We start from the raw sequence: 14,236 nt of genomic DNA on the forward strand, positions 1-14,236 counted from the left end.
TTATTTAATTTTGCAATGTGGTGTTTAGACTGGTAGGAAGGTGGGTTGGGGTAGAGGAGATAGCAGAGAAAGATAGATGGAAATTCTTAAGCAAATTGTAAGTCACATATACCATGGAGGTAATCGGATCTATTGTTTAGGGCATAGAATTCTGAATTTTTAGAATTTCTTAGGCTGGATAAGTAATAATTAAGTAATGTTTCATGTATGAAATTACTGAATGGTTAAATAAGAATATGTTTGGAGGAAAAAAAACCTGTCAGGGTTTAATTTTTCTCCATTGTTAAGATTTGGCTTATCAAATGGAAGCCAAAATTCTGAAATTTCTCATATATCTTTCATATTCTCAAATTACTTTGTCATGACTGTCATGACATATCCCACTCTTAATAAGCTTTGGTCCCACTCTCTAAGAATAAATGAGAACAATAACACTAGTCTAGTTAAGAGAATAAGAAAAGAGATCAGTGACCAAACTAATGGGAAAGTTACTATTGATGTCAAAGTCTCATTTTCCACCTCCAAATACACAATCAAGAAACCACAGCATTCTCTATGTCTTTACCAGGAAAGTGCGAGAAATATAAAAATGCTACTCCCCTTCACAAACATGACAAATGAATGCCTCTTTTTCCACTGACTGTGGAATTAGCATAATTTAGGCTGCCTACAATGAGTAGCTCATTAGTAACTACTAGGTAATTGTTGGCTTACATTCAGTTATTGGCAGATGCCTGATAAGATGCTTAATGAATTTTTCATTAGTCTTTCTGAGAAAGCCTTCAGGAGAAAATACTTCTGATGGCATCAACTCTTTTACTTTCTTTTTCTCCCCTGGAGCCTCCAAGTATTTTCAAAATCAAATTTTAAAATGTTGATAACATCATACCTGGGTATCTTTCAGCCAAATATTTTACTCTAATAAATATAGTGCTATTTCTCCCTGCTATATATGTCCTTCTACCCAAAGTCACCATGACTACCATGATTGAAAGACGTTTCATTTATACATATTTAATTTTGTATTAAGTTTTCAAAGCATTAGTCACCCACATATCTGACATCATTTTTAATAATGAATCGGGGATGGAATCAATAGTTTCTAACAGACAACATTTTTAACTACAATTTGTGTTCAAACACGAAGTCTCCAATGCAAATAGGCAAATATTTGATGCCGAAATATATGTTTTCAATATTCACTTATCTGACCAAAACTTGTTTAAATAATATTGTACAGTGAACAGTTTTAGTATAAAGTAAGACATTCACAACAACCTAGAGCTTTATATAGATGCTAAAAATAAATGGGTTCCTAGTTACATGGGGAAAATACTGATTACCACAATAAAACTTTCAATTATATCATCTGAGAATGTTGCAGAACATTTCATTATTGATTCTTTGGAGAAGATATAACTGCTGAATGCTAAGTGTGATTCTGATTTGTCAACATTACTTTTGCTGTAATTAAAATCCTAAAGTCATCTTTAAATAATTCTTCACTCAAATTGCATCCTGATGAGTTTCTTTATCTCTATAATTGGATTGCCAACACCTAAATAAGTGACTCATCCAACTACACTTGTGATACCTCAATGTTCTTACCCTTAAAAAAGCACCTCAAAAAGCTTTCTGTCAGCAATGATAGTTAGAATAATATATTTGTTTAAACATCAACTGAGAAGAACTTAGGCAAATAATTAAGTGGTATGACTTCAGTGACTTTTGTCTCCTTTATTTTTATTTGTTTACTTATTCATTTACTTTTAAACTCTGTGACTTGATCCTTCTGAGGACTGCACACTGGCACACATTTGCAAGGTCTCACCTGGCAATAAGATTATCAATAATCCTCTCTTATCATCTCCTCCCATTTCCCTCCACCCAGGGTGTTGTTCTAAGCTTACTGCCAGAGAAGAAAGCAGCCTGATAAGCTAAACCATGCTACTGGGTGGGCTTTCTTTGGGACCTCTCTGTGAAGATAGGTCCCTCTTACTATTTGAAGATAAAAACACCTAATGACAAAGGTGATGTTAGGTCAATAAAGATGAATAAAAAGCCATCAATAAAAAGCCATTTGTCTTCCCTCACTTCAAACTGTCTTCAATCATCAAGACAGTATGGTACTGGCACAAGAACAGACACTCAGATCAATGGAACAGCATAGAGAACCCAGAAATGGGTCCACAAACATGGCCAACTAATCTTTGACAAAACAGGAAAGAATATCCAATGGAATAAAGACAGTCTCTTCAGCAAGCGGTGCTGGAAAACTGGACAGCGACATGCAGAAGAGTGGACCTGGACCACTTCCTTACACCCTACACAAAAATAAACTCAAAATGGATGAAAGACCTAAATGTAAGACAGGAAACCATCAAAATCCTCAAGGAGAAAGCAGGCAAAAACCTCTTTGACCTTGGCTGCTGTACTTTCTTACTCAACATGTCTCCGGAGGCAAGGGAAACAAAAGCAAAAATGAACTATTGGAACCTCATCAAAGTAAAAAGCTTCTGCACAGCAAAGGAAAAAATCCACAAAACTAAAAGGCAACTGACAGAATGGGAGAAGATATCTGCAAATGACATATCAGATAAAGGGTTAGTATCCAAAATCTATAAAGAACTTATCAAACTCAACACCCAAAAAAACAAATAATCCAGTGAAGAAATGGGCAGAGGACATGAACAGACACTTCTCCAAAGAAGACATCCAGATGGCCAACCGACACATGAAAAAATGCTCCACATCACTCATCATCAGGGAAATACAAATCAAAACCACAATGAGATATCACCTCACACCTGTCAGAATGGCTCACATTAACAACTCAGGCAACAACAGATGTTGGCGAGGATGCGGAGAAAGGGGATCTCTTTTGCATTGCTGGTGGGAATGCAAACTGGTGCAGCCACTCTGGAAAACAGTATGGAGGTTCCTCAAAAAATTAAAGTAGAACTACCCTATTACCCAGCAATTGCACTACTAGGTATTTATCCAAGGGATACAGGTGTGCTGTTTTTAAGGGGCACATGCACCCCAATGTTTATAGCAGCACTATCAACAACAGGCAAAGTATGGAAATAACTCAAATGTCCATTGGCAGATAGGTTGATAAAGAAGATATGGTATGTATATACAATGGAGTATTACCCGGCAATCAAAAAGAATGATTCTTTCCATTTGCAACTATGTGGATGGAACTAGAGGGTATTATACTAAGTGAAATTAGTCAGAGAAAGACAAATATCATATGATTTCACTCATATGAGTACTTTAAGAGACAAAAACAGATGAACATAAGGGAAGGGAAGCAAAAATAATAAAAGAACAGGGAGGGGGACAAAACATAAGAGACTCTTAAATATGGAGAACAGAGTGTTGCTGGAGGGGTTGTGGAGGGTGGATGGGCTAAAAGGGTAAGGGGCACTAAGGAATCTACTCCTGAAATCATTGTTGCACTATATGCTAACTAACTTGGATGTATATTAAAATATAAAAATAAAAAATAAATAAAAAATTATCTTCTTCATTCTGGGAAAAGTGTCATCTTTAAACCCCTAAAGTATTTTGAGTGTTCACTGGAATTATTTGTGGTTTCTGTTACATCTCTGTCATCTCTGTCTTCGTCATCATGTCCTTCTCCATTGCTCTTATGAATTCCCTCATCCTCAGCTATTTTTCTTTAAGACCTCCCCGTCATCCCTAATTCCAGTGTTACTTTCCTCATATCTAATTCCTTCATTCATATCCTTTATATTGAGTTTTTTAATCTACTCAGAGTTATAAAAAATAGAAAAATAAAGTATCTGTAGAATTTTATATTCATTCATATTCAAATAATTTCCTGTATGTTACTGTAATTTGATGGCTGTTTTCCAGTTTAATTTTAGTGGCCATTGTTGATTAGATAACAATAAATTTGATCATGTATGCAGTAGAATTGATAAATTTTAAATGCTATTACTTCACTGTCTTTCGAGAACTATACTTTTATTTGGTATTTTTAAAAAACTTAGCCCTACCAGATTGCAATAATAATCTTATGTTTACAGGCATATAACCTTCTATCTGAATCCGTTAAGATTGTATGTATATATTAACTAAGAAAAAAATTGTTCATTTACTGTAAAAACTACTTTGAAAGGTACAATTAGAGAAAATATTGCCAATGACTTTTATACATGATTACAGAAGTTCTGAGTAAATATATCTAATTCTTATTTACCAATATTGTCATAAAGGAACATGATCATGTAATCTTAAGTTACAAAATTAATTTAATGAGAAAAATTATATATAATGAATACATAAGTGTGTACATATTTTCTAAATGAATAATGTACGTATTGATAAAATACTGAGTCATTTGTGCTACTGGACCAACCTGTGTGTCTATGAGATCCATCCATGTTGCTAAATTCAATATGATTTTCATCAGCCCAGTAGAGTCTACGGTTGACATAATCTATAGTTAGTGCCATAGGTCTGGAAATCTTGGTTTCTATGACAACACTCTGATTGGTTCCATCCATTCCAACACGGCCAATGTGAGGATACTCACAGCAATCAATCCAATACAAATACCTAGGGAAAAAAAATCAATAACAATTTTGTTTACAGACACTCAGGGAGTAAAACATCATATGATATTTCACTTATTTTCTCAGCTATTCCCTAGTTAATTCTTGGTATCTCTAAGAACTGTAACTTCTAAGAAGCATACCTTAATGCAAGCTTTTCTTATGATTTTTATTAAACATATAGTACACTTTGAAATATCCATATAATTTTAAACATGTTTCCTATAGCACACAAACCCCTATATGTATATTATATAACATATAATATATCTGCAAGTGTTAACAAGGTACAGATCTCTAAAACTAACAGAGGTAATCCTTCAAACCGCATCTGTAATGTTGGAGGAATAACACTATCTAGATATAAACTTTTTTCTTTTGGCTCATTACCAGTGAAAAATTCAAAATGATTTATGGAGGAGTACTTTATATTTTCCTGAATATGCATTGTTCAGTGTGGTAGCCTTTAGCTAAATGTGACTCTTTACATTTAAATTCATTAAAATCATATAAAATTAAGTAGACTGAATTGTTCCTCAGTCATACTAGCTACATTTCAAGTGCTAGATAATCATATGTTGGACAACATTGATTTCAATTATGTTATTGGAAGTTCTAGAGTAGGGTATTTCAGGTAGTGGGGAAAAAACAATAAAAGGAAGAAAATTATATTGCTACTAAAACTAATTGAGGTAAACATAAATATTGCATCCCATAAAATGTAAATACTATTTAAGTGATAGGAATTACTGAGGAATTTCTATTTAATTAAACCCTTTATTTTTTATCATAGTGGAAAAAGCCACTTTATGTTTTGAATATGTTCCTTCTCTCTATAATTCAAGATATGAGTTAGAGGATCTTTAATGTCCTTTTCACTTTCCAACACTAAAACTGAAACTTACTAACCCAATTAGTTGCCCCAGATCCATTCTTTTCTTTTTAGTAAGTGTAGAACCATGGACAATTAATTCTTCAAATTTGGAGAATGTATAATTAAAATAATATGGTATGAAAATTATTCTATATGGTTTATAACTGGCATATTCAGTTTAAAATCAAACTTTTCTTAAAGAAAACTTTTTCTCATACATTCTGACAGTGATAGTTATGTGTAGACATTTTAACCACACACTATAACAAAATAAAAGTTTTGAGGGAAAACCATTTATCAGATACTGGGCTAACATAAACGATAATTGTAAGAAATATGGGCATTTTTGTGCTGACAATCATTTTGGGGTGTTCTGCATAAAGGCAGGGGATAATGGATTATAAAGATGTTTTAAAAGTTCTTTACTAGCAAAAATATCATGAAGACTCCTAATTAAGCAGGGCAGTTAAAATGAGAAATTTGTATCTATCTGGTAAGGACTAAATGAAAAGTAGATTCAAGAGCTGAGATTCATAGAGAGCTCTGAGAGTGAGAATTTAAAAGCAAATTTGAATCTGGAAATACAACAGTCGAGTTTGTATAAGATGATACTGGAATTGCTAGCCAATGCTTATGTATATCTATGTGGTTTTGCACAAATTGAAAACCTCAAATCATCGAATAATACTAGATATCAAGCCTTTCAGAAATGGATTAAGTGTACTTCTTAAATCTTGAATTATTTTAAGTTATTTAAATCTTGAATTATTATATTTTTATTTATAAAGCAAACATATGTCAACAAACACATTGTGTCTAGAAAACCACACAATATGTTTCTTTCTAGTAAATTTATGGAGGTACACCTTGCTGTCTTGCTGGAGATAATGGCAGTATAGATAAAGGGGAAGAAACTGAATCAGAAAGAAGTAAAAATGCAAAGACAGTTTATCTCATTGAAATCAGAACATTCCTCCTTGCCTTACTGACTCTGAATCTTGGTAACACTAACATAGCAATTTTTTTTTCCCTAATAGATGATATCATATGCCAGCTTCTCTCAACCATGTTAGATATGACTAAATATATTTGGGCTTCTATACAACCATGATGTTTTTGAGACTAAATATAAGCAAATAAAAATTTAAAGCAGTATTGCAATAACTTCTGTAACATTAAAAAGAACATGCCAATTTGGACTTAATTAGAGGCAGTATTCATATTTCTATTTAGCTATTTACTCTACATGTGTTTGCATTATAATTAAAAAACATACCAAAAGAAAAAAAAAAAAAAAAAAAAGAGAAAAAAAGAGAAAAGTTTGCTCCATCAAATGTTATCAACAAAGTATTGCAAACTACTGAATGTGAATAATAATGTTTTTGAAGTCATTAAGTAAATTACGAATTCCAAAAGGTCAGACATCCATATAATAGCAATTTACAATTTTTATTTGTAATCTGAATTTTTTTTTTCTTTTTGGCTAGTCTTATCACCACCTTGAACCAAGATGCCAAGAATAGGAAGAGCACATTTCATGGAGTCTAACATCTGTTACATCAGTCCCAGAAAACTCTCTAACAGCTCTCATCCTAAAATCCTGTCCTTGCCATTCAAACTCTCCTTTTTTAGGCACAAACACACTTCTTCCAGTTCTCCCCACCATTAAAAAATGTGTCAGTTCTAGGGCATCTGGGTGGCTCAGATGGTTAAGCACCTGATTCTTGATTTCGGCTCAGGTCATGATCTCACGATTAGTGAGTTCAAGCCCCACGTTGGGCTCTGTGCTGACACTGTGGAGCCTGCTTGAGATTCTCTTTCCCTCTCTCTCTGCCTCTCCTTTGCTTGCACTCTCTCTCTCTCTCTCTCTCAAAATAAATAAACATTAAAAATATATATTTAAAAATGTGTCCGTTCAGCTCAAGTTGGATTATTTACAGTCCCACATTTTCACTTCTCTGTTTCCATGAGATCACTGGCCCTTCTCCTTCCCCTTCAATTATATAGATCTTCTCATTCAGACATAATTTGCTTTGCCCTTCTATTATCCACAAATTCTTCCCTGATCAATGTTACTTCACATTTTTCAAGATGGTTACAAGATTGTTAAATGCTTTTTTAAACAAAGTAAGCATCATCTTTTTTATCGTGAGGGCCTTTAATATGCTTTAATCTGACATAGTGATTTTCTCGGAACTATAGTGTCCCTTTCTTTATCACATAGTCTTGGGTGATAGCATTTATTTTCCTAGTAAATAGAAAACAGGAAACAAACTTTGGGAAACTGTGTTTTAGCTTTTCTGTCCTACAGAATTACTTTTTTTTTTTATTGCATGTATAATTGAACAATGTATATATTGTAAACATAGGAACCCCCAAAGCAGTAATGATGTAGATTCTCAGGTCTCCTAATCAGATCAGAGAATCTACCTCAATAAGTCAGCGGGTGTAACAAGTGTAATAAACCCAAGAGCCTTTTTTTTTTTTTCCTGAGAGAGAGAGCGAGCATGAGGGAGAGGGAGAATCCCAAGCAGGCTCCACGCTCTGCACAAAGCCCTATGAGGGGCTCAATTACACAACCCTGGGATCATGACCTGAGCCAAGATCAAGAGTCAAAGGCTCAAATGACTGAGCCACCCAGGCACCCCAGCCCAGAACCATTTTTAAGTAGATTGAGAACATATTTTGAAACAATAATTTGTTGAGGCAATATTATGTACCAGATACTTCTTAGAATTAGAACACCGAGATAAACAGATATGATTTTTGTGTTTAAAAATCTCTCAGTGAATACAATGGTGGTAGATGTAAAACAAATGAAAACAATATTATGATAAAACTATTTTACTATGGAGGCACAAAAGAGGGAATAATAATTTTACTTAGATGGAAGAAAGCATGAAAGAAATCTCGTGCTCACTGATAGTTCTTTGAAACATAAATCTTATTTTCATAGCCAGCTTAAGATAAGAATAATCTTTATCTTTTTCAGATTTTAGAACAAAGTATAACTAAATTGACGATTTTAATGCTGTAACAGGTCTTAAAGATAATGTAGCCTAATACCTTCATTTTACTGATAAACTGAGACCATATAAGATTATGTGTGTTGTCATAGTCTACTATGATACAGTTGAAACAAGGGCTCAGGTCTCTAGATTTATAAACTAACTTTTTCTCTAAGCAGAACTATGCAGAGTCTTAAGGAAATGAATTCTAGAAACAGATTAATTGGGTTCAAATTTCAGGTCCACATATTACTAGCTATGTGAGTCAGGACACTTTAATTAGCCTACGTGAGCCTGTATTTACTCACATGTTGAAAAGAAAAATAATAATATTAGTTCCCTAATAATTATAGGGAAAAATTTAGAAAACTGATAAGCATGGAGTGTTTAGCAAACATTATTATTATTCATCTGTACTAGATATGTAATATATATCATATAAATGTGTACACTTTCTGTATATTGGTTTTATTTAATAGGTTATTAATAGGTTATTGTGTTTGGTTAATAGGTTAACTGTTGCATCCAGATTGTGTGTATAGTATTACATGATTTTTCTGGATTTTGTGTTATTACATGATTTTTTTATTTAAGTACTTATCAACCAAAAGAGTATATTCTATTGCATGGAAGAAAAGTATAGTTTAACTGTATTCAGGTATAAATGCGTCTTCACAGACACAGGATTTCTCTCTTATGGGTAGCTACCTTCTGATGGCTAAATTTCATTTCCTTTTCCATACTTAAGCCCTATTACTATACTTTTTTTTTTCAAGTTTTTCAATAAGTCTGTACTAGTGTACTGGTATTTTCAACACCTGAAATTCAACTTCTTAAAAACTAGCTGAGTACAAAATTTTTTTAAATAATTAAAGCTGAAAAATGAAAACTTCAGTGAAAGTGTCAAAAGAGGAGTTCTAAATCTCACCCATATAGTAGGTAATGTTTACCTAAGATCACATCTGAAAAACCTCAGCCCCAAATAATATCTACTCTGTAAGTTATAACAAAGTGTGAACATACACAACAATGCCAGCTGTAACCATAACAACAGACTTCTGTGGTTCCTGAGGATGTCTTTTATAGTCTAATGAAATATACTACATTTCTTTAAAACAAATTAAAGTAGAAGTCTGCTCAGTTTTTACTGTTTTCCCCCCAAAATTTAGGGAATATACTCAGAGACAATTCTTCCAACTGCAATTGTTTCTTATTTGAATTATAATTTTTTTATATTCATTTCCTGTATATTTTGACTAAATATAGGAATATAGGTTTAAAAATTGGTAGGGAAAGGATGGTTTAATGTGGCTGTTTATTTTAATAAAATATTTGTTTCCCCACAGAAATCAGAAACTGAGTTTTCATTCCTGATATACCTTTCCTTCCCTTACAACAAAAGTTCCCTTATGACTCTTGTCCTTGAAACATGCAGGTTATTTACATACTGATGTATTGGTTTGGGTAATGATGCAGGTAAAATGTCCCTGTAGCTATAACCCTATTTGCTGTGTACATCCAGTTGCCCATTTATTATTTCCTTTTGCGGTGAATTTAACAACTTCTGTATTAGGCACAAAAAATGATCAAGCCATGGCCCTTTTGCTAAAAGAACTCATTTTCTAGATGGAGAGATAAATATTTATACCAATAATAGTCATATATACACCTGAAATTAATCTAATATTTTATGTCAATTATACCTCAAAAAATAAATTAAAAAAATTTTAAAGTCATATAATGGAATGTGTTCAATATGTGGGGTCTTCTTAGCCAGAACTGGGGAAAGTTTCACATAGGAACAGATATTTTCTGCTCTTGTTGGAAAAACAGAAAGTTATTCCAACTAGAGGAAAATAAGAAGGGCATTCTACGAAGAAAGAATGACATAAGGCAAGATACAGAAGCATAAAATGTGTCCTTGCCAAATTTATTTTCACTATCATTACCTACATTGGCAATAATCTCTTCCAATCACAAGTTCTTTAAAGTCCTCTTTGCTTTCCCATAGAGCTTACTTATTCTTTTGGCCTGAAATACCTCCTGCTCTGAAGGGCACTGCATCACTGGCTAATTCTTACTCCACTAGTTTTATCCAGGAAGGTTCTCTGATTCCAGTTGAGATAAAAACATTTTCTATTTCCCCCGCCCCCCCCATTTTTATAAACTTAAAAAAAACTGCATTGTATTATAATTATTTATTTACCTACCCACTGAACCATGAAACACCTGGAGATAGCACTGTGCCTTTTATTTTTATACTCCTACCTAGAGCACTGCCAGATGTACACTAAATGTTAAAGAAATGTGAGTTGAATAAATGAATGGGTACATTAATTTTCTGTTAACTAGTCATATCACACATTCACTTTATTGTCTATCATAATGGTCTTTTGCTATGTGATTACCTGAAATAACTTGTTAATCATCCAAAAAGATATAATAATGCTCAGTATGGCTTTAATATTATATTTTCTATTCTACTTTAAAATGTGTATGTGTGTGTGTATTTTTTTCTGCATAAACAACTCTTATAAATATTGATGTAAATAATATTAATTGCCCCAAACTTATGATAAATTAAAACAGTAATTCTCAACTAAACCAGACAACAGAATGATTAGGATAATTGGATCTCAGCTGAATTTCAATATAACAATCAGGAAGATGATTGATCTGTCTACTTGTATCTTCTTTACCATTCTTACTTAGTAACTACCATATCCAAATTGATATTGTGACCACTGGGATACTATTATTTAAAAAATATAATATTTTTAATATAATAAATATTTTAAATATTATTTTAAATATTATTTTAAATATTTTAAATATTTTTAATATTTTTAATATATTTTAAATATTTAAAATATAAAAATATTTAAATATTATTTTAAATATTAAAAATATTTTAAATAATAAATATTTATTTATTATTGAGAGAGACAGAGAGAGAGAGAGAGAGAGAGAGAGAGAGAGAGAGAGAGAAGGAATGGGGGAGGGGCAGAAAGAGAGGAAGACACAGAATCCAAAGCAGGCTCCAGGCTTTGAGGTGTCAGCACAGAGCCTGACACAGGGCTTGAATTCACAGACCTCACGATCATGAGTTACTTCATTACATTAGTCCAGTGATCTTTACTCTCCTTTAAACAAATCCTTGCCTTATTCCTCACTAAATATCAGGACAGAAATCACATTTCTCCAGGAAACAGCGGCCAGTAGTATTGGCAAATTCAAAACATGCATAAATTGCAATGTTATTCTGATGTGGAAAGGTACAAGGGGATTTTTATTACATAATATTACAATATAAGTTGATATATTTTGAAGCAGAATTACACAATATTTTAGACAGTTATGGAAACTTCACCCTGAAGCTAGTCTCATAAAAACTAAAATCCAAGTTGTCCTATTGTCTCACTCTGGGGAATGAGAAAAACAGGATGAACAAAAAGGTGTCATTAAATTTTACGTGTTAAAATAGGTAGCTTTAATTGTTTCATAAGAAGATACCATTTTTATCTGTTTCTTTTTGTTATAATGTGGCATATCCATATCATAATAAAATATTATCCAAAATTGAAATCAATGGAGTCTTTCATAACATTTACAATAATTTAGTACTTCACCGTTTTGACTGACACTTTTGATGGATGGGTTTATGTTAACGACAACTTAAGGCTGCCTTTGGTTTACAGGGTAATAATACCTGTAACTGGGAGAAATAAAACTTAAAGCTAGACTCAGCTATGTTCACTAGGCTAGGACATTTTTGTTTTATAACAAGTAAATTCCCCAAACCTTTATGACCTACAGATAATGTTTGTTTAATATGAAGCATCCTAAAGAGTATGAAAGGAAAAACTAAGTCAGCCATACTGATTTTGAAGAAAAAGGCAATGTTTTGAACATGCTAAAATAAATATCTTCTGATAAAATATTGAAGGAATTAAAGTATTCACATTCTTATGAATGAATGATGATAATAGTCAAACTTATTACATCTGGTCATTATTTCCTGAAACATATTAAAAACAGACTCTCTTGTGATTCTGTTTCGATTAAAATGGAATTGACATTCTTTTGAATTTCCTGTTGCTATGGAAAAGAAAATACTTTAAGAGTTAAAAAGTGGTACATAATTATACAGCAAAAAGTTAAAAGTTGCACATTACCTTGGAAACAGGAGAGTATCTACAGTACAAGGCTTCTCCTATTAGGTACTGCTTCTACCCAAAGTGTTTAAACTTAAGATATAAAATATACTTTGATATGATCACACTGCCAAATATGAATATAAAGGACCAAAAAACATAGATACAACCTATTAGCAAGAAGCAATGTCTAATTGTTGAATATGTTATGATACAAGCAGTGATTTCATGAAAGTATTAAGTAAAATTAATTTATATAGCAGAAAATTTAGAGCACTACAGTTATAACACTTGTTACTGTGAATGTGTCCTATTTTTAAAAATAAAATTTTCTCTACATTTGCTATTTTAACAGGCATGTTGAGTAGGTTGAACTTCTACAGAGATCATTTTGGAGTATATAATCACTCTAAATTATAGTGCAAAAAAAGAAAAAAAAGGAAAGGCATGCCTTCTCTAACTACCAAAAAAACATAATTAAAAGTGAATGATAATGGTCATAATCCATAAAACTTTAGCAGGCATACACCTAACTTTGACACCTAAGCTCTGACACCTTAATGTGTGTTCATCCCTCACCTGGAATCTCCAGCTTGCTGGCTTTAATCCTTACAATGACTTGCTCTCCTTTCTCACAATGAAATGCAACTGACACACAGCTCCAGTATGAATCGTTCTCAATATTTCCACTATACTATCCTTTTTGAGTGCACAGATAATGCACCTGGTTACTTATTATCCATGGATACTACTTATGTGTCTTGCCCTAAAGTGGTACAGGAATTACATCATCCATATTTGGACTACCACAGTCGTTGCCTTTGCTCCAACACTTAAAGGCAATAAATTTGAGAAATCTGTATGTTTTAATTTCTGATATATTTAGATTACTTAGAAAAATAGTTGTTTAAAACTTTTAAAAATACCTGCTGTTAAATCTCATCATTTCAAATGTTTTTCTTTCTCACTGTGAGAGTCACATTTCTATTTTTGACTTCTCAATAAGAATATCTACACATTACATTTTATATTGGTTTTCATGTTAAAACCTACAGAATGAGATTTACCACACTGAATGTAACCCACAGTTTCAATCTTTAATTTAAGATTCTCAATGTTACAAACCCAGCTCGAGGATCTAAAGACAGGTCCCTGGGGAACTTCAGCTTTTTGCTAACGAGTATAGTAGGGTACAAGCCATTGAGCTTGGATACTTCAATGATCCTTTTTTCTGTGTCAGACCAATAGAGGTTTTTTCCAATCCAATCGACAGCAAGTGCGTTGGGAACAGCTGTGTTATGCACTACCTAACAAAATAAGAATTTAAAAGGTTAACAATGTAAATACCTACAATAAGCACCGAGTAATTGCTTCTTGATTTTTACAGAGATTATAGAATTCTATTTAAACATTAGAAACAGAATTTAGATAAGCATAAGACATAGAACAAATTTACCCTAATAAAATTACTTGTTTGTGATGTGAGAAATTACCTAATATGTAATCAGTCCCTGAAAATTACATATGGATTTAAGAAGTAAACACCAAAATAAAAAACTGTTGGACAGTTGCAGAGTTGCACATTTTTGTTATACTTGTCTTCTAAAAATTAGG

At 32.5% G+C, this 14,236-nt stretch overlaps 1 protein-coding gene across 1 annotated transcript in view; it reads right to left on the reverse strand.

Moving 5' to 3' along the window:
• Positions 1-14,236, reverse strand: part of LRP1B (LDL receptor related protein 1B) — a 1,866,249-nt gene that overhangs the window by 231,953 nt on the left and 1,620,060 nt on the right. The window contains exons 59-60 of the mRNA XM_042994392.1: positions 13,748-13,929; positions 4,391-4,590 (exon numbers count right to left, since the gene is read on the reverse strand). Of these exons, the coding sequence (XP_042850326.1) occupies positions 4,391-4,590; positions 13,748-13,929 (382 nt within the window). The remainder of the gene's footprint in view (positions 1-4,390; positions 4,591-13,747; positions 13,930-14,236) is intronic.

Source organism: Panthera tigris, chromosome C1 (assembly GCF_018350195.1).
Source record: "Panthera tigris isolate Pti1 chromosome C1, P.tigris_Pti1_mat1.1, whole genome shotgun sequence".
Classification (NCBI taxonomy): Eukaryota; Metazoa; Chordata; class Mammalia; order Carnivora; family Felidae; genus Panthera; species Panthera tigris.